General features: G+C 35.8%; 2 protein-coding genes across 4 annotated transcripts in view; one reads left to right on the top strand and one right to left on the bottom strand.

Moving 5' to 3' along the window:
* The window catches only part of NSL1 (NSL1 component of MIS12 kinetochore complex), a 28,418-nt gene extending 27,273 nt beyond the window's left edge, over window positions 1-1,145 (bottom strand). For both annotated transcript variants that reach the window (XM_063114913.1, XM_063114914.1), the window contains exon 1: window positions 884-1,145. In XM_063114913.1, coding sequence (XP_062970983.1) covers window positions 884-1,117 — 234 coding nt within the window. In that variant the 5' untranslated portion in view covers window positions 1,118-1,145. The remainder of the gene's footprint in view (window positions 1-883) is intronic.
* A 103-nt stretch (window positions 1,146-1,248) lies between these two features.
* On the top strand, window positions 1,249-20,053 carry TATDN3 (TatD DNase domain containing 3). 2 transcript variants are annotated; one of them, XM_063114545.1, is made up of 10 exons: window positions 1,249-1,345; window positions 3,065-3,097; window positions 4,009-4,082; window positions 4,305-4,389; window positions 8,448-8,510; window positions 9,455-9,564; window positions 9,736-9,791; window positions 11,052-11,164; window positions 16,909-16,986; window positions 19,744-20,053. In XM_063114545.1, the coding sequence occupies exons 1-10, from the start codon at window positions 1,280-1,282 to the stop codon at window positions 19,885-19,887; spliced, it is 822 nt and encodes a 273-aa protein (XP_062970615.1). In that variant the 5' UTR covers window positions 1,249-1,279; the 3' UTR covers window positions 19,888-20,053. The 2 variants fall into 2 exon arrangements, with proteins under 2 accessions (XP_062970615.1, XP_062970614.1); XM_063114544.1 differs by having other exon boundaries at window positions 16,906-16,986.
* The last annotated feature ends 1,384 nt before the right edge of the window (window positions 20,054-21,437 follow it).

Genomic DNA, 21,437 nt, shown 5'->3' with positions numbered 1-21,437 from the left:
ATACAGACTTTCTTCCACTTAACCTTTATTTTTACTGTTTGCACTACAGGCATCCACACTCACAAATGTGCTAATTATAAGCTTTTAAGCTTTCTTCCCTACAGACAGTGTGTTTCCTTCTGACAGACACCAAGCTCTCAATTTCTCGTGTCCTTCGCCAAAAAACTATGATCTTCAGGCCCTTGCAAAATATTTGAGAAAGGAAGGGGGAATGTGTTACAAGGGCCAATGTGTGATCTTAGATAGTGAAGTTTATAACCAAAACGGCTTCTTTACCTATTTTAGACTTGTAAGGAAAATGTTTCTGCTCTATTTATAAGACACTCTAAAACAGACAAAAGGAAAGACCAAAAGCTGGCCAAGTGACCGACTGACTTCCAGGATTACACTTTCCTGGAGAATTCTTCATAGAGCCTACGTCTGCACTGTCCCATAGGCGACCCACTGGCCACTTTGTAGTTATAGAGCACTTAATATACGGCTAGTTCGAAAGGAGATGAGCTGTAAATAAAAGACAACAGACTTGAAAAGGTTAGTACGAACAAAAGAACGCAAAATATCTCATCCATTTGTATATTACATGTTAAAATATCTTGGATATACTGGATTAAATATCTTGTTTCCACCCTGTTCCTTCTTACTTTTAATTTAAAATACAGCTTGCCTCGTATCGCAACTGGACAGCGCTGGTCTAAGTAATTAATAATACCCAGCTGACATTAGCATCTATTTAATACTCCCTTCGTGCTTCTGAGGCTGCTTCTGCAGCAGCCTGGGGCAGGTTAACTCCGCCGAGGACTGGCGTAGGGTCTTCCTGAGCCCTGACACCTGGGGTGTGGGGTACGGGGGAGATAAGTAAAGAGGTGGCTAACTGGGCCCGTACCCACTGCGCATCTCGCAGCGCGGGCTCCCGAATCTCCTCCGGCAGCGCGTCCCCGAGCTTTTGCATTAAGCGGCCGCACAGTTCTAGCGTTTCCGTCACGGCTCGCTTCGAGGTGCAGCGCACCCGAAAGTCGTCTCGGGAGGTGGCGGGGACCAAGGCCTGGTTGTCTGTCCCGGCCACTACCTTCTCGTCCGGCTGAGGGGCGGAGACCACCGACTCAGGAGCCCCCGCCATTTTTCCAGTTTGAACTGTGGTTAGGGACTCTGGGAGCGGAAAAGCGTGTTCCCACTGGTGCAATGAGCACCCGTCCGGCCGGAAACTGAGGCAGCGCAGCGGCAGAGTTCCGGCTCCGGTTCCGGCTCTGCTAGTGCTTCTAGGGCGGCGGTGACAGCGGTGATGGGATCGGTGGGTGTAGGGCTGGTGGACTGTCACTGCCATCTCTCCGCCCCGGACTTTGACCGCGTATGTGAGGACAAAGCAGGGCCCAGGGGAGCGGGGAGGTCTCCGTTCTTTCCCATTAGATTATCTTTGCTCTCCTACCCTAGAATGAAGTCCTGAGTCCTCCCCAGGCCCGTGTCTATGTCCCTGCTTGAACTGCCCCTGATTCCCTATATAACCTCAGTCGTACCGATTTTTCTTTCTGATCCTAGATCGCAGTAAGTTGTCTAGCTCCACAAGGCTTGTGTTTGTTGTTCCCGGTTCCTGGAGTCATTTCGCCTAACTCTTCTTGGCCCCGCTGTTCATTCCACCCACCTCTCAGCTCTTGGCTGAGATGCCACTTTCCCCAGGAAGGGGTCCGGAAACCACGTGCTCCAGTTCTAATGAGGGAGAGAACAAAGCACACACAAAATCAGAGTTACAGAGTGTTTTACCCGCTACATTGGAAACTAGAGACTGATAATACAGAAAGAAGGGCGGGGGTCTGTCTGTCTCGGGGGAAACCTCTCTGGAGGTGACACTTAAGGCTGGGAAAACAAGGAGCTAGACAAACAAGGGGGTGAGTGTATGGTGGTGAAGAAAGCAGGCAGATTGCAGATCCCCACACAGGGGATCTGTTGGCGCATTCCTGTTATCAAAAAGCTGGATGGAGCTTGAGGAGCTAGAAAAGAGAGGCATGAAAGGAGACTGCACAGGTTTGCAGGGGACAGGTGAGGTAGGGCAGTAAGAAGTTTGAATTGCATTAGAAGAACAATATGAGTCCTTTAAAAGGGAGAGTGACAAGATCTGATATCCGTTTTAAGACCATTTTGCTGCTGTGTGGTAGGTGGGAGGAGGAGAGGAGTGGAAGCTAGACCAGTTAGGAGGCTTTTGCAGTATATAGATAAGAGAAGTTGGTAGTTGGTACTATGATGACAGCAGAGAAATTTGAGAGAAGTAGATGGATGGACTCAAGATACATTTTAGATGTAGAATCCATGGTACCTGCTGAGGAATTGGGCATGGAGAGCAAAAGAAAGGGCGGAATCAGGGATGGCTCAGATTTTTAGCATCTACTGTAGGGAAGATGGTGGTACTATTTACTGAGATGAGGGAAGGCCAAGGTTTGGGGTGGGGAGATAAGCAGAAAGAAAAGGTTTGTGGGTAGAAAATAAAGGTTTGTGTTTGGAACATGCTGGGAAGCCTAATCCCATCCAAGTGTTGATGTTGTATAGTCATTCCTAAACATCAATCATGGATTTAGGAGATATTTATAAGCTAGAGATAAAAACTGGGGACTCAACATAATGATTTTTAAAACTGTGGGAACAGATGAGATCATTTAAGGCAAATGCGGAGATATGGAGCTGAGAGTCCTGAAGTCAGGAAGGAGAGCCAGTCAAGGAGACTGAACAGTAGCCGCCAGTGAGAGTGGTGTTGCAGAACCTAAGTAAGTAAGGAGAAGCCTTACTTCAAGAAGTAAATAGTAACCAAGTCAGAAGTTCCAAATGCTCTGAGGGATAGAGTAAGAGGAGAACAGAGAAGCTTCCTTTATATTTGACAATAGAGGTTTGCGTTTTAGTGGAGTGGGAGCAGAAGCCAGACTTTACTGAGAGTTAAAAGTAAACAGGATGTGGGGCAGTGGAGGCTCTTCACTTTCCACCACCCTGTTCCTTGCTATCATAGTCATTCTTTATGGTGCCACAGCCAAAGAGCATTTACATATTCATCTGAAATAATTGTGATTACATATTCTTATTTTAGGATCTGGATGATGTGTTGGAGAAAGCTAAGAAGGTAAGTCTGTATCTGTATTGCCATTTGTTTTGTTTTTTGTTTTTCCTACTGATTTCAAGGTAAAACAGCTTGAAATTTATATATACTATGTCGATGTTGCTTCAGTAGTTAATAATAAGTAGCATTTATTAAGTGTTTACTTTGTGCCAGGAACTGAGCTAAGCCCTTTCTGAACTTTACCTCATTTAATATTTCACAGCAACCTTCTGAGGAAGTTACTATTTTATAGCCAACCATTCTGCATTTCATAGATGAGGAAACTAAGGCCTAGAGATTAATAGGTAGTCCAAAAACATGCTAGTACAGTGATGAGAGACAAGTTAGTCTGAATTCACACCATCTTCCCACAGTCACCGTGCTTCCCAGCACTATGGAATAGATTGTTCCATCTGTCAGTTCTTAAATTCACATTATTCTGGAGATTTTGGATATATTACAAAAGTTTTCTGAAACATTTGATTTGTTTGAAAAAAATTATTTGTGGAAGGGTTTATGAAATTCATTGTAGTTAGCAGTTGGTGGCCTTCCCAGAAAGTAATAGAGCTGGAAATGGTTGCCAGTACATTTTTACATACAACCAACTTTCACTGTGGCAGCTTAATTAGGAGCATTGCCTAATGACCTTGGGAGATATATTTGACTCTATCTAAAATTATCACGTAGTCTGTACAGTGGATTACAGCAATGCCTACCTTATTGGTTTGTGTAGACTAAATAAGATAATATTTGTAATCACTGAACCCAAGGCCTGAAACATGGTAAGTACTCAGTGGTAGCCATTATGATTATATTGATGGAGAGTGGGTGAAAAAGGATAACTGAAACACACAGAAAACTTAAATATTTTATTTAATTTTTATTAAAGTGTGTATTGTTTCCAATTCTAACTATTCTATTCATTTTTGTTTCAGGCCAATGTTATGGCCCTTGTGGCAGTTGCTGAACATTCAGGAGAATTTGAAAAGATTATGCAACTTTCAGAAAGGTGCTGCTTCTAATTAAGAGTTTGAAGAATTGCTAATAACTGTTGGACATGGTTATGATATCAGATTTATAATATCAGAGATCCATTTTTAAATAAAATGGGGAGGAAAAAACCATATTAACATAACCCTAAAAAGAGATTCTTTTCTACTTGTTCCGTAGAGTAACATTGTAGTCTACTAGTCTACTATTCCTGCTTTCTTAATTTGTTCTACATTTTTAGGTATCATGGGATTGTCTTCCCATGCTTGGGTGTTCACCCAGTTCAAGGGCTTTTACCAGAAGACCAAAGAAGTGTCACATTAAAGGTAACAGACATATAAAACAAGAACCGTAAAAAATGATAATACCTTTTGACCCTAATCCTCCTCTTTCAAATTTATATTCTAAGAAATAATCAAAAAGAAAGAAACATCACTTTCTTTCACAAAGATATTTGTTGCAACTTTATTTGTAATAGAAAAAAAGTAGAAATAGCCTAGAGGTTCAGAAATAAAGGAATCAATAGATAACTTACAGAGTGTTTTATATATATATATTGCATTTATAGAAAATGAGGATTATGAGGTTTATGTAGCATGTGGAAGATGTTTACAGTATAATATAGGGAGAAAAGAAGGATGCCAAATAGTTTATTCACTACGAGAGATATCCAGGTAAAAATATATTCTATAAGGAAAAGACTGGAGAGAAAAACACAGAAGTGATAGTAACTGTGATGATCTGGTGGAATTATGATGACTTTTATTGCATTTTTTGTCCTGTAGTCATATTGCTTTCAGAAAAAAGTGATAGAATATCCAGAAGAAGAAAGATACAAATTCATAGGTGCCATACTGTAAGGGAAAAAATGAGTTCAAGTAAATAGGATCTTCTTTGAACAAGGAATCATCCCTACAAGAGTGCTCTTGGTCTATTAAATTGTATTGATTTTGTACCCTCTCTAAAAATATCCTACCCACAAGTTCCCAATGACTCATAATAGTCAATATTTCTCACATTTCGTACATGTCTCCCAACTCAGCATCAGGAGCATATGCAGTTTCTTAAGTACTTTATTACATAATAAGGCCGATAGCCCCATTTCAAAGAATAATGACTTTTGTTACCTATGAATTTGTTACCTATGAATAAATTAAGATATAGGGCAATTGTTTTTTACAATAATAGATTTCTATTCCTAGATTAAGATACCCTGGGTAGCTATGCTTATTTCAAAACAAAGTCACTTTTAATTCACTTCAGTGAAAAATGCTTATCCCGTAGCTCTCCTGAGTTGTTGAGTATGATAAAATTAGCTCAACTTTCAGAGAGTCACAATTCCCAAAATACTGGGAATCATAGCAGAGCAGCACTTCTTTCATTTATGTAAAGATTTATACCAGTAGACATTCATTTAGTTAGTCAGTGTTTACTGAGTACTTCCTGCATGCCAGGCATTGCTCTCACTGCTATAAACCCAACAGCGAGTGAGATCCCTCTCATGGAAGCTAGATTCTAGATGAGGAAAGGCAGATGATCAACGATTACATGAACAGGAAAACTTTAGATAGCACTAATGCTTTGAAGACAATAAAACAAGATTATGTGATAGGGTCTGTGGATGCTGGTTTTTAGATTGTGTCATCAGGGAAGGCTTCTCTGAGACAGTGACATTTGAGCTGCAACCTGAATGCTACAAAGGAACTGACCATGCAAAGAGAGGGTCAGAGTGCTGTAGACAAAGGAAACAACAAAGTACAAAGGCCCAAAATAGGAGCAAGTTTGATGTGGTCAAGAAATAGAAAGAAGACTGATGTGTCTAGAGGGAGGGGGAAGGGATACGGGTGGGGCAGAGGGATTGGGCAGAGATCTCATGCAGGGCCCTGTTGGATTTTCGTTTACATGCAATGGAGGATTTGAAGTGAGGGGTAACAAAGTGTGATTTATGTTTTAAAATGATACCCTTGGCTATGGTATGAAGAATGATTTTGAAGAGAGCAAAAATGGAAGAAGGGAGAATAGTTAGAAGGCTATTGCCATAGTACTTGTGAGAAACAATGGTGGATTGGACCAGAGTGGTAGCAGTGGAGGTAAAGAGAAGTGGGTGGATCTGGCATATATTTGGCATGAATGTAGAGATGATAAGCCTGTTCAACTTACAAAAGTAATTAATATACCAACAATATATAGGTCATTCTTGATTTTCAAAGCAGATGTGAACCCCTCAAATTTCGGGATAGCCCTCTGGAATAGACCAGAGGTAAGCAGAGTTAGCCCTATTTTATTCCAGTTGCACTTGTACTCCATGCCACAGTTTAGTTTTCCCATACTTATTACATTGTAAGCTCCTTTAAAGCAGGAAGTATACCTTGTTGCATCTTTAGAAACTTCCAAAATATGTGGTACAAAGCTAGGTATGTAGTAAATATCCATTAAATTGACTTGGTTTATAGAATGAGTTGTCTAGCATCACACAAATCATTAATGATAATTAATTAACTCATTCATTTAAAAAATATTATTACCAGGCACAGTTTCAGCACTAGGGATACTGTGGTGAATCACAGTTCACAGCAGCCTCTGCTGCCCCCTGCAGGCAGGGCATGTACTCTCCAGTGGGCTGCTGTCCCTACTTGTCCCACTATACTTATTTCTGTTAAATACCTGACCCCTGTACTAAAAGTTGTGAAGAATAAACATTTTCTTTAAAAAAAAAAAATGTATTGAAATTATTTTAAATAATTCAGAATAAATCTTCTCTCCTCCCTCCCTTCCTTTTGCCCTCCTTCCTTTCTTCTCTTATTTTCTCCCTTGCTCCTTTCTTCTTGCAGCAGCATGGTGGAAATAGCATGGGTTTTAAAGTCAGAGAGACCTAGCCTACTGGCTTCTGTGATCTGTGGCATGTTACTTAACTTGGCCAAGTCTCAATTTCCTCATTTGCAAATCATGAATAATCACATACCAGTATTGCCCCCAATCATAAAGTATAGGGGTATAGAGATCTTAAAAAATAATAACAACAACAACAACAAAAAATAATAGAGCCATTAGCTGTTAAGGAACTTGAGACTTTATGTGAGAAATATGAATAGAATTGAGGTCAAAATCAGACCTATGAATATCCTTATATTTTTACATCTACTAAAATAAAATGTTAAAGAATGTATTTGCATGTATTAAATAATATGAATTGTATTCTACTATTAATTTCTATTTATCCTCCTTGACTTGCTAAAAGCTTCAAAATCTATTTCATTAGGAGTTTTAGTGATCTCACTGTAAATTTGCTTTGTTTTTTTCATAGGTAGTACATATTCTAGGAGACATGCTTTTTCCTACCTCTGATCTTTATACAAATGTGCAATTTCTTTCTGACTCAGACTTTCTAAATGTGAAACATTTCCTAGTGATTTCTTCTACTTCTGTAGTCCCTCTGAGGTCCGAGAGACATAGAGTAGTTTGGATGTTTGGTGTGGAAAGAGCTTTGCCTGACACCATTTAACCTACTCAGATAGCTTTTCTGATATCTAGGGTTACTTACTCTTAGTTCCTCATGCCAATGTTAATTCTTCTTTATCAAGTCCACTAGAATATATTTCTAAGGCCTTGATTTACTCTCACTCATCTTTTTTTTTTTCTCTCTCTTGAAGCATAATTGTAAAATCTATTCCTATTCCTCTATCGTCTGCTTTACCTCCCTTTTCTTAATTCTCTCTTGTTCTGATTATCCTCAGTGGTAATTTGTATTTTATATGTTTTGAAACTAAAATCTGCAAAGTGGTTTAAAAGATATCTAGAAGCAATTTTTTCCATATATTCATCTTTCCTCTACCTTAGAAGGGAACCCTCACAGGTTAAATTCTCCTAAGTGGAAAAGACAATATTGAAACTAATGGTACACAGCTACTTCAATAAGTAACAAACAAGCATATATAATAGTCATTGTTTATATTGTTGAACCTTTAGGACAAATAGGCTGAGCAGGACTATAAAAAGAAAAGAAATCAATGAAAACAATGCAGAGAAAGTATGGGATTATCACTATTATAAACTCACAAACCAGTAGTACCCTAAGAAGAGAATCATAACGTAATGCAATCCTATAAATTCACATAGAAGGATGACCACCTGGTGGCTCAGTTCTCTCTTCCTCAGCTATTCCAGGAAATCCAAATTAGTCCTCCTAAATGCCAGGAAATGTCTCCTAAACAGAAAGAGTGTTTAAGTGGGAATCCATAAAAAGTCATTTTCTTATTTCTTTGGTTAAATGGACTAAATGTATGTAAAGCACCAGCATAGCATAGTGCCTGTCATGTAACAGGTGCTCGTGAAATATCAGTTCTCTTCTTCTTCCATTTTAACAATTTTACTTTTTTTCTCCTAGGATTTGGATGTAGCTTTGCCCATTATCGAGAATTATAAAGATCGGTTGTTGGCAATTGGAGAGGTAAACACTCACTAGCTTTTAATCCAGACTTCCATATGATATATGAAAATAATTCTTAGTTCAGTATTGGTAATTATAACTGACTTGGATAATTATGTTCACCCATTCAGCTGACTAATAACCTCATCTTATCTTAATGAGAGAAAACTGTGTGATAGCATTTCTAAATACTTTGCTTTTTTTTCTTGTGCTTAAATATGGGTCATTGCTCTGATGAGTTAAAACAGTATATATAATTCTTCATAAGTAATTTAGAAGCTTACTTTAAATAGGCTAGAGTCAGGGGCCGGGCCATGGCTCACTTGGGAGAGTGTGGTGCTGACAACACCAAGTCAAGGGTTAAGATCCCCTTACTGGTCATCTTTAAAAAATAAATAAATAAAATAAATAGGCTACAGTTTATAATTAAGCAAAATTTTTATTTAAATAATTTATAATTGTGAAGTATTTTTATCACTTGGTAATAAGTTCCATTTCTAATTAAAGGTAAAAGGTAAGAATAACACTTAAATTCAGAATATACATTATAGAATGCATGCCAAAATAGTATCAAAGGAAGCAGTCATGCATAATCTGTGCTGTCGAATGCGGTAGCCACACGTGGCTGTTGGGCACTTGAAATGTGACTGCTCCAAACTGAGATGTGCTGTAAGTGTAAAATGCACAGTGGATTTCAGAGTTTGAAAAAATAAATAAATAAAATAACTCAACTTTTTATATTAATTACATGTTGAAATAATATTTTAGATATATTAGGTTAAATAAAGTATGTTATTAAAATTAATTTCACTTGTTTTTTGTTATTTTTAATGTGGCTGCTAAAAAATGTAAAGTTATATATGTGATTCACATCGTATTTCTATGGGATGGCTCTGATTCATAGTATCTCTTTTGAGGTTCATTAAACGATAATCATGTAATTCTCTTTTGTTTTTCTGTTATAGGTTGGACTAGATTTCTCCCCCAGATTTGCTGGCACTGATGAACAGAAGGAAGAGCAAAGACAAGTCCTAATCAGACAGGCCCAATTAGCCAAAAGACTAAATTTGCCTTTGTAGGTTAATTAATCATCCTTCTATGTTGCTACCTATAGAGAAAATTAAATAATGATCAGAGTCTTCCCAAAATGGAGCCCTATATTTCTTTTTCTCTCAATTACTTTAATAGAACAAAAATAATACTTTCAGACTTAAGTACTAAAAAGAATTTTGTTGTTGTTAAACAGAAATGTTCACTCACGCTCAGCTGGAAGACCTACGATCAGCCTCTTACGTGAGCAAGGTATTCAATTCAGGTTCCTGAGAGAAATGTGCCTGATGTTTAAGTTTGGCAGTTCCAGTCCATGTTCTCACAGAGCAAGCCATGTTTTAATTTGATTTCTTGAAGGGAAGGAAATGGGGCAAGGGTGGAGGTGGAAATCAACTTAGGTGATTTTGCAAGCCTGGGTATTGTTGACAAGGTTTTCAGTGCGACTATGATATATCACGCCAGGATAGAGCAAGTGAAAAATTGAATCAAATAATTTATATTCCTTAATTTAAAAGTTAGCAGCTCCAATTTCTTAATCAGCTTAGTCAGCTGATTAATAAAGAAGAGGAAAGGTCAAGGCAAAGAAAGGCAGTCATGTTGGCTCACTGTTTTGCAAGTTTTCTGGCTGCTGCTTCAGAAAATGGTACTATACACACTGTGGCCGTCACTCATAAAAGGCATTGTCATCTTCACTAGTTGTTCCTAAAGTAAAAATATATCTTACAGCATTTTTTAAAAAACGTTTAAAAGTGCCATTCACAGTAGGAGATAGACTTTATGTTGAGACATATACACATTAAGAAAACTGAGAAAAGTTTAACAAGCAGTACATATATGTGTACGTGTGTATAAGTATGTATAAGTGTAAGCATACACACACATGCACATATAATCACACATTGGTTAGTCATGACCTACTAAATTGATTTCATAGCTAACTTATGGTTATAACCCATTAATGGTCATACCTAAGTATTTGACAACACACTGTCAAATAGTGAAGTAAACGTAACTGCCTGCAACTAGAAAGCATTGTATTTTTTTCAGTGATGAATACTGAACCCTTTTGGAATCACTGAAAGCATGATTTGTATGCAGGCAGAGCAGCTGTCCTTTAAGAACTGGAGATGGTTTTGTGACACCAATTTTAGCTATTAGATTTGTGGGTTATTTAGCTCTCTGTTTCTTCTTCCACTAGCATTTTTTTTTTAGGAATTTGACTACCTAAAAACCTCGTATTAGGAACAATAATTTGACAGCTTGTAGACTTCTAGGAAAGGTCTAATGGTGCAGGAAGTTTAAATAATTGTTTTAAAGTAAAAGTATTTCAATTTTATTTAATAATTTCATTCTGAAGACTAATGATTTACTGTATTTTTATTCACCCTTTAGAAATCACAGGACCTCGTCTTTATTTACTTAAAATTTCAGATCTCTGTTGTTCAGTTTGACTAATGGGAAAGCCTCTAAGGAAATAAAATGGAACTCTGCTTTATCTTTAATTTTTGAGAGGTGCTGACAAGGTACTGCTACATGCATTTGACGGTCGGCCATCTGTAGCCATGGAAGGAGTAAGAGCTGGGTACTTCTTCTCAGTTCCTCCTTCTGTCATAAGAAGTGGACAGGTAATTCCTTAAAACTCATCTAACACTTTGTGAAATACAATTTAAAATATGAGCTTTTATTACATACTTTTGATTTTATTCTAGTTACATTACAAATTAATCTTGGGTCTATACCTCACACATATATAAAAATTAACTCAAAAATGGGTCAAAGACCTAAATGTATGAGCTAAAATTATAAAACTCTTGGAAGAAAACAAGTCTAAATTTTGTGACCATGGATTAGGCAATGGTTTCTTAGATATGACACTGAGAGTACAAGCAATCAAAGAAAAAATAGGTAAATTGGACATCATCAAAATTTAAAATTTTCACAGTAAAATTTAAAACTTTTATACTTTAAAGCACACTATCAAGAAAGTGAGAAGATGACCATAGAAAGAGAAAAAGTATTTGCAAATCATATATCTGATAAGGGTCTAGTATCCAGAAATATATAAAGCACCATTACAACTCAACATGAAAGAGAGAAATAACCTGACTAAAAAATGAGCAAAGGATTTAAATAGATATTTCTTTAAAGAAAACATACAAATGGCCAATAAGCACATAAAAAGATGCCAACATCATTAGCCATTATGGAGATGCAAATCAAAGGCACAATGAGAGACCACTTCACACCCACTCAGTTTGGTAGTTCCTCAAAAAATTAAACATAGAATTACCATATGACTCAACAATTCCACCTCTAGATACCCAAAAGAAATGAAAACACATATCCACACAAAAACTTGTACATGAATGTTTATAGCAGCATTATTCGTAATAGCCAAAAAGTAGAAACAACCTAAATGTCCATCACCTGAGGAATGGGTAAGTAAAATGTGTCATACCCATACAGCAGAATATTAATCAGTCATAAAAAGGAATGAAGCACTGAGTTATGCTACAACATGGATGAACCCTGAAAACATTATGCTAAGAGAAATCAGCCAGACACAAAAGACCAAATATTTTATGATTCCATTTATATGAAATGTCCAGACTAGGCAAATCCATTGAGACAGAAAGTAGATTAGTGGTTTCCAGGGAACAGAGGAAAGTAGGATGGGGAGTAACTGCAAATGCATATGGAATTTCTTTTGGGGATGATGAAAATGTTCTAGGATTAGATAGTGGTGATAATTGTACAACCTTGTGAATATAGTATAAACCACTGAATTGTATACTTTTAAAGGGTAAATATTTTGTGAATTAGGGCTCAAAAAATTTTGTAAAACTAATCTTGCGTAATTGACCATATTTAATCAATTTTAAGATACCCTTTTTTTATATTTTGGTATCTGTGAAATTGTGATGCACATTACAACCAATGGCACCTTAAATTCTATGAAATACAGTTAAGTTGTCTATCAGTATTCAAAAACTAATGTAGGTAAGAAGAGTATAGTATCTTTATCAGCAATAATTTATCTGTTTTGTTGTTTTTTGAATTGCGGTTTTTAAAGTCAGGTTTTAGTCAGGTGATTCACCCTTTTTTGGTATGCAATTCTATGAGTTTTGACAAATGTATACTGCCATGTAACTACCACCACATTCAAGTTACAGAAAATTTCCATCATCCCAAAAAGTTGCCTCATGTATCTTTCTGGTCAATTCCCTCCCTCCACTCCCAGTCTCTGGCAACCACTGGTCTGATTTCTGTCCCTATAGTTTTGCCTTTTCTATATGTCATATAAATAAAATAATTTATGAATGCTTTGGGGTCTGTTTTCTTTTACTTAATGCTTTTAGATTTATCCGTGTTGTTGCATGGATAAGTAGTCCATTAATTTTGATTGCTGAGTAATAGGCACCTGGGTATATCACAGCTTATCCACTTACCAGTTTGGTCAGCAGTTGGGTTGTTTCCATTTGAGGGCTTGTATGAATAGAGCTGCTGTAAACATTCACATACAGGTCTTTGTTTGGACATACGTTTTCATTTCTCTTGTGTGAATACCTAGGAGGTGTAGTGCTGAGCTGTAAGGTCAGTGTTTGTTTATCTTAATAGACAACTGTCACACTGATATCCGAAGTGGCTGTACCATTGTGAATCCTGACCAGCAATGTGTCAAAGTGTTGTTTCTGCATCCTTGCTAGGTTAGGGGTTGTCATTTTTTTAAAAAACTTTTTAAATTTTTTAGCTTTTCCAATACATGTATAGTCATTGCTCATTGAGATTTTCATGTGCATTTCCCCAATGACTAAAACATCTTTTCGTGTGCTCATTTACCATCTGTACATCCATATCTCTTCTTTAGTGAAATTCCATTAAAATCTTTTTCCTTTTTAAAATTAGGTTTCCTTGGGCCGGCCCGTGGCTCACTCGGGAGAGTGTGGTGCTGATAGCACCAAGGCCATGGGTTCGGATCCCATATTGGGATGGCCGGTTGGCTCACTGGGTGAGCATGGTGCTGACAACACCAAGTCAAGGGTTAAGATCTCCTTACCGGTCATCTTTAAAAAATAAATTAAATAAAATTAGGTTTTCTTATTATTGAGTTGGCAAATATCTTCTCCCAGTCTTTCATTTTTTTTAACAGTGTCTTTCAAAAAGTAGGGTTTTTTTATTTTGATGTACTTCAATTTATTAATATTTTTCTTTTAAGGTTTGTGCTTTTGGTGTCATATCTAAGAAATCTGTCTAACCCACAGTCAAAAAGATTTTCTCCTATGTTTTCTTTTAGAAGTTTTAGTTTATATTTAGATCTGTGATCCATTTTGTATATGATATAAGGTATGAGTCAAGATTAATTTTCTTGTCTATATCAGTTCCAGTATAATTCGTGGAAAAGACCATCCTTTCTCCCTGGAATTATTTTTTATACTTTTTTTGAAAATAAATTGGCCTTATACAGTATGTGGGTCTATATCTGGCTTTTTAAATTGTGTTCCGTTGGTCTGTAGTCTGTCCTTATGCCAATATCACACTGTCATGATATTAAATTTATAGTAAATTTTGAAATCAGATAGTAACAGTCCTCCAATTCATTTTTTATTTTCAAAATCATTCTGTCTATTCTAAGTCCTTTGCTTTTCCATTTAAATATTAGGATCAGCTTGGTGATTTCTAGAGAAAAAAACAGCTGGCTGGCTGGGATTTTTATTAGGATTGCACTGAATCTATAGATCAGTTTGGTAATAGTTGATAAACACAGTATATCTATTTATTTAGATTTTTGATTTCTCCTATCAGCGTTTTGAAATTTTTGGCTTACAAATCTTACACATATTTTAGTTAGATTTATCCCTATTTCATGTTTTTTAAATTCCAGTTACCAATTATTCATTGCTATTACATAGAAATATAATTGACTTTTCTATATTGAATTTGTATCAACTGACTCATTTCTTAGTTCTAGTAGGGTTTTATAGATTCTTCAGGATTTTTTACGTGCACAATTATATCATCTTTTACTTTTACTTTCCAGTATGTGTGCTCTTTATTTCTTTTTCTTGCCTTATTGCACTGGGTACAGTCACCAGTACAATGTTGAGCAGAAGTGGTAAAAGCAGACATTCTTGCTTTTTTTCTCATCTTAGGTGGAAAGCATTTATTATTTTACCATTATGTATAATATTAGCAGTAGATACCCTTTATTAGATTAAGGAAATTCCTACTATTTCTAGTTTGCTGAGAGTTTTTTTAAAATCAAAAATCAATGTTAGATTTTGCCAAGTGCTTTTTCTGCATCTACTGAGAGAATTGTATGTTTTTTCTTTTTTTGGCCTGCTGTTATTATGAGTTACATGAATTGATTTTCTCATGTTAAACCAACCTTGAATTCCTGGGATAAATTCTACTTGGTTGTGATATATTATCCTTTTTATAGTTTCTCAGGGTGAAATTTTATATTATTTATTCAAAACCTTTCTTGTTTTCTGATATAACCATTTAATGCTGTAGATATTCCTCTAACCACTGCTTTAGCTATATTCTTAATGTACAAATATTATCTTTAAAATTATAAAAAATTTTGATATGCTCTGTTTTCAATTTTCAATTCAAAATATTTTCTAATTTACCTTGAATTTTCAGTTCAAAATATTTTCTAATTTACCTTATGACATCTTCTTTGACCATATGGATTATTTAAAACTGTGCTGTTTAATTTCCAAATACTTAGAATTTTCCAGATATCTTTCTGTTACTGATTTCTACTTTAATTCCATTGTGCATATGAGGGTATTTCAAAAAGTTCATGGAAAAATGAATTGAAAAATAATACAGATCCTTCCATGAACTTTGTAAAGTACTCTCATACATTGTATGATTTTAATTCTTTTAAATTAGTTGAGTGTTTAATGGCCCAGAATATGATCTATCTTGGTGAATGGAACCAAGATAGTGTTTTGCTATTGTTGGATAGACTGTTGTATAAATGTCAACTAGTTCAAAATAGTTGGTAGCCCAAGATTTATTTTTAATTTTGCTACTTTTTGCTATTGTTGGATAGACTGTCCTATAAATGTCAATTAGCTCAAAATAATTGGTAGCCCGAGATATATTTTTAATTTTGCTACTTTTATCATTTCTGGAGACATTTCTTATTAGCAGTAATCTTTAGCTGTGGTATTGTTTCTTTTCCAAAACTGAAATGCTATTTTTTTTTCTAATTTTAAAGATAATATAAGTACATTGTAGAAAATTAAAACACTTAAGGAAGAACAGAACAAATTTCAAGTCAATCCAAATACTACTACTCAGAGAGAACCATTGTTAACATTGATTCAGATAAAATTAGAGGATATGCTACTCTTTTTGTTTTATTTTGACTTGGCTTCATGGATATATATTTCTGTCTATAAATATGGTCTTACCTCCATCTTTTATAATGAGTCTGTAGTATTTCACAGTATGGATGTACCATAATTTATTTAAGCATTACCTTAAATAAAGGTTGTTTCCAGTTTTTCACTGTTATAAACAGTGTTTCTGTGAATGCCTTTGTGTATCCACGAACATATATGCACACTTATCCAGTGACCTCCTATAAATGGAATCACTGAGTAAAAGGGTATACATTTTTTAACTTTTGGTATAAGTTGTCTTATTTTCTTCAAAGAAATTTATACCAGCTTAACCTTTATCTACCAACACTGCATAAGAATACCCATTCTGTGCTTTTGAAATATTAATCTTAAATAAATTATTTTAACAATGTTCCACTATATCTGTCCCCTTCCCATTTTTTTATTTTAAGTGCAGTGGCAGCAAGAGAATTGTGTTATTGGCATAAAACGTATTGAGTTAATTGCAGTTCTTACAGTACACACACACAGAAATCATAAACAAGAAAATAAGACCATCTACCACCCAATCTAAAATTTAGATGTGCATAACAACTTTATATGTACGAACATAAAGCCTTGAGTGACTTAAAGTGAATGGTAGAAAGAAGCACTGAGTGTGGTGATGGTGGAGAAATGACAAAAGTCCCCTCCTTGGATCTCTCAGTAAGCATGTGCTTGGATTTCAGATGTTTGGATTTCTTGCTGTATATTCCTCATTTTTGCTATGGTTACTACTCCTTGGTTCCCTGAAAACTGTGGCTAATTTTTGGTAGTGAGTGTTTTTTAACATAACTGTTGGTAGTGGATTGATGAGAACATAGCAGGAATTCAGGTAGCATTTATTAATTGAAGATTAAAGCATGAATTTTAGGCTATTGCAGAATAAGACGCATTAGTATGTAGGTTTAATACCCTTTCCTGTGTTTCTCATGTTTCGAACTTACTAGCTTTCTCTTTCCTTTAAGAAGCAGAAACTTGTGAAACAGTTGCCTTTAACTTCAATATGCTTAGAAACAGATTCACCTGCACTAGGACCAGAAAAGCAGGTAAATGATTTGCTCATTTCTACATAATTTAGATTTTATCTTTCATTTGAGGTATTTTCAGTTTAGCTCTGCTTCTCATTATAGTGTAAATGCAATAGAATCCTGTTATAGTGCTAGGTTGAGGGGTTATAGTAACTTTATTTCAGCTCTTTTCCAAATATAGCTGTTGTGCTCTAGAGATATTATTTAAAATGGAGCATCTCCTAATTTACATAATAATGAAAGTCAGACCAGTATAGTAAAAAGCAGTGTCTGGAGTTAGAAAGACTTAGATTCAAATCTTGTCTCCACTACCCACTAGCTGACTTTGGGCAAGCTATTTAATCTCTCTGAAACTGTTTTTTCATTTATAAAATCTGGGTAAAATAATAAAATACTTTAAAAGATTCTGGTGAGGATTGCATGAAGTAATGTATGTGAAAGTTCCTAACAGTGTCTGGTATGTAATAAGGTGCTCAAGTAAATGTTCATTTTTCTTCTTTTAATTAGCATATTTTAACGAGGTTCTATTTCTTCCAATTCAAGTATTGACATAGTCATGGATTTATATATGTGATCTTTGCTGTAGTATCTCATTTTTTACTGTAGGCCACAAATAATCGTATTTTCTTCAATTTCATTCTCTTTAATATTGTTATTTTAAATTATTATTTTCAGAAATGAAGTCATCGTATCTGCTTGCTTTGCTTTAGACAGTGCCTATTACAATCACCTTCTAATGTGTAGTTTAATAAGTGCCTATGACTGCCCATCAGGTCTGTGTCTCCAGGCGTGCAAAATTCAGAGAACTGACACTTGAGATTCAGAGGTTTGAGATCACAGCAATTATTATGCAATTATTGACAAACCATGATTATTTGTGATTGCAATGTGAATTTTGCTAATGAATATCCAATTAATTATACATTTTTATAAATCAGCTTTTCTAAGAATGTAAAAGACAAAGGAATGAGAAAGTAGAGGATCACAACTCCAGTATTTTCTATTTGGGTGTAGGACAGAATGGTACAGAATTGCCCTCCTGATTCGTGTGAAAATGGAAGGAAAAGGACCTAGCAATGAATCTCAGTTTTATATTTGTATTTAGTTTTTTTTTTTTTTTTGGTCTGTTTCATGACCGGTACTCAGCCAGTGAGTGCACCGGCCATTCCTATATAGGATCCGAACCCGTGGCGGGAGCGTCGCTGCACTCCCAGCACCACACTCTCCCGAGTGCACCACGGGCTCAGCCCATATTTAGTTTATTTGACAAAAATCTTCTGGCATAGTTCCTTGTACAAAGTGGTACTCAATAAATACTTATTGAATAAATGAATTTTTTGCCAGATATGCTTTTTGTTAAGTAAAATACGTTTGTTCTAGAACGTGAGAAAACACAGAAAATCATAGACAAGAAAATAAAACCTTCTACCACCCAAAGGTTATCTCTATAGGGTGGTAGCTGAGAGCATAAACTCTGAAGTCAGAGTGCTTGGGTTTAAACTTCAGCCGAGGTACTTACTAGCTGTTCAGGATCCCATCTTATCTATAAAGAAGGGATGCTAATAATAAGGAATTCGTATATAGTTATTTTGAGGATTAAATGAGAAATTCCATGAAAAGCTTAGAATAAAACCTTGCCTACAAAAAGAAGTAAACAATTGTCAGTTCTGATGTTCTTCTATACTTTTTATATCCATATCTGTACATACATATATATTTCATAAAAATAGGATTAGCCTGAACACATCATTTTCATAACTTGCTTTTATGTGGTTAACTTCTGTATATGTTAATAAATATACTTTTCCTCATCATGTCTAATAACTACATAATATTCCAGTGTGTGAATGCACCACAATATATTTAACTTGATATTGGCCATTTAGATTGTATTATAAATAATATGATGAATATCCTTGAATGTAAATCTTTGTGCACATTTTTCATTGTTTTACTTTACTAATGATTTCTTTTTTTTTAAACCTAACAGTAATTTTATTCCTCTGAACATTATCATCCTGAGTAGATACTTATCAATAATAACAATAACAATTTATTTCTTCAATCTAAATGCTACTGATCGTAGATGAATCAGTTTTATGACCATTAAGGAAGAAAAAACACTTCCAATTATACTATGACATGCCATTGGATATAAGTAATATATGTATCAATTTTAGAGATGTTAAAATAGGGGTGGAAATGCGTCTTAGAAGCAGTGAGATACCAGTACGTAATCTATTTAGTCTTTCCAACACATGATGGCGTTTCTTGAATCAAACTGGCATGCAGCCTGTGAGGTGAGGGGCCAAGCAGAACTGCAGTGACCATTAAAGCACCCGCTTAAGCATCAAACCAAAGAACAATTAATCCATCAGTCAGGCAGGCCACCAAGGGTTCACTGTTTACAGACTGCTTCATATAGTAGGAGCTCAGGAGCTCAGTTATTAATACCCTGCGGTTCTTTTCAGGAGCAGCATAGACTTACAATCAATGTTGCAGCCATACCTTCCTCCCAGTCCTCATATCCCCATTAAAAAAAAAAAAGGAGCTCATCAGTTGTTTATAATTTTTTTTGGTGGCTGGCCACCATGGGGATCCAAAGCCTTGACCTTGGTGTTATCAGCACGACGCTCTAACCAAGTGAGCTAACCGGCCAGCCCTCATCAGTTGTTGTTATCAACTCATTTTATTCTGTTTTATCTATAGTCTCCTAGGATCTGCACTTCCCTTGAGTGTCACGTTTGATTTAGTGTCTGCTTTGTTCTGTTTCAGGTACGGAATGAGCCCTGGAACATTTCCATTTCAGCAGAATATATCGCCCAGGTGAAAGGGATCTCAGTGGAGGAGGTTATAGAAGTGACCACACAGAATGCATTGAAACTGTTTCCCAAGCTTCAACACCTGCTGCAGAAATAGCTTCAAAGCCATCCATCGCAAAACCAAATCAACTGCAAGAGGCAGCATTTGAGAAAAAGAAGTTCTGACTAAGAATCTGAACTGAAGAAGCCATTTTATAGAAGTGTAGATTATAATTTTAGGGAAATACTTCTTCTAGAAATAAAATTGGGCTTGGATCCTGAAACCCTGGCTTCTGATTCTAGCCTTGCACTGCTTTTCAATTAGCTAAGTCCTGCAGGGGATTGGGAAAACACTGCTGCTTCTTACCTTGCCCATTAAATAGAATCACCATTGGAAATGAAACCATTGCTCCTGGGAAAGGCGGTTCCTGCAGGCAAGACACAAGCACTGCTGGGTGAGGATGGAGTAGGCTAAAGTTTGATCCTTCACCACCTGTGTTACTTCCCATAGGATTTAACCAGTGAGGAGAGTGTCTAGTTGCTTATGCTTATACTATCAGAAATATTCTCTTTTCTGTTTATAAAATTGAACTTTTAGTACTTTGAATTATTTCTCTTTAAGGGGAAAACGTACAAAATTTTCACACTGATCTTAGATTTTGACTTGAGGCCAATTGTCTGTACAATCATTATTAAATACCAAGCCCAAAAGTTTAGTTAATAAACCAATTTTAAGTTCCAATATGAATCTTGTCACATGTTTGAAATGTAAATGGCTTCATTAAAAATGTTTGTGACTTTTTTGTATGTACAGTAATATTTTATATTTTTAAGTTTTAAAAATCCTAAGTGTAAAAACAGTTCTGTAGATGGGTGGTGGTGATGGCAGCACAACAGTGAGACTACAGTTAATGCCACTGAACTGTGCACTTAAAAATGGTTAAGATGATAAATTTTATGTTATGTGTATTTTACCCCAATTAGTTTAACAGGTGTTGTGATCCATACTAAAACCTGAGTATTTAATTTTGTTAAATCATATAAACAGCAAATGCTGGGAAAGATACCTGTCATAGAAAAAAATCAACTTCCCTCAAATCAAAGTGATTTCATGTAATAGATCTTCAAATAAATATTTTGAAATCAACTCATATATAGAGGAATCAAAACTAGTGCTAGAGCATATTGTCCAAACCAGACTAGCTCAGAAACAGAATAGGGTGCTTTATGAGGTATTTACCCATCAGCATCATTATAAAGGAAATTTCTACATTTAATAGGAGTTTATATTAAAACTAGACTGCTGAGCTCTCTCAACTCTGCACAGGTATTTTCCCTACTTCCTACCTTCTGCTGCCTATATTCCCTTTGTCAAACTCTCACCTCTAAATCTGTTAAGGTCTAACTTCAGTTACCTCACCTTGCCTGGCCACCCAGGCAGACCTGATCTCTGCTTGCTAAGTTGTTTAGCTATTTTCTTCATTGATTCATCCACTGACTGTTTCACTTATTCCATAAACAGTTACTGAGCCCCTCCTGTAGGTTGCCCACTAGTCTAGGTCCATAGGTTACAAAGAGGAATAAGGTACAATCCTTGCTCTTAGTTCACAGTTTAATAAAACATCCAAGTGGACAAATAATTTCAAAACGATGTGAGAAGTGCTATAA

The sequence above is a fragment of the Cynocephalus volans genome, chromosome 11, assembly GCF_027409185.1.
Source record: "Cynocephalus volans isolate mCynVol1 chromosome 11, mCynVol1.pri, whole genome shotgun sequence".
NCBI classification, from domain to species: domain Eukaryota; kingdom Metazoa; phylum Chordata; class Mammalia; order Dermoptera; family Cynocephalidae; genus Cynocephalus; species Cynocephalus volans.
Note: the sequence above shows the minus strand (reverse complement) of the source record. Positions and strands in the feature narration are given on the sequence as shown.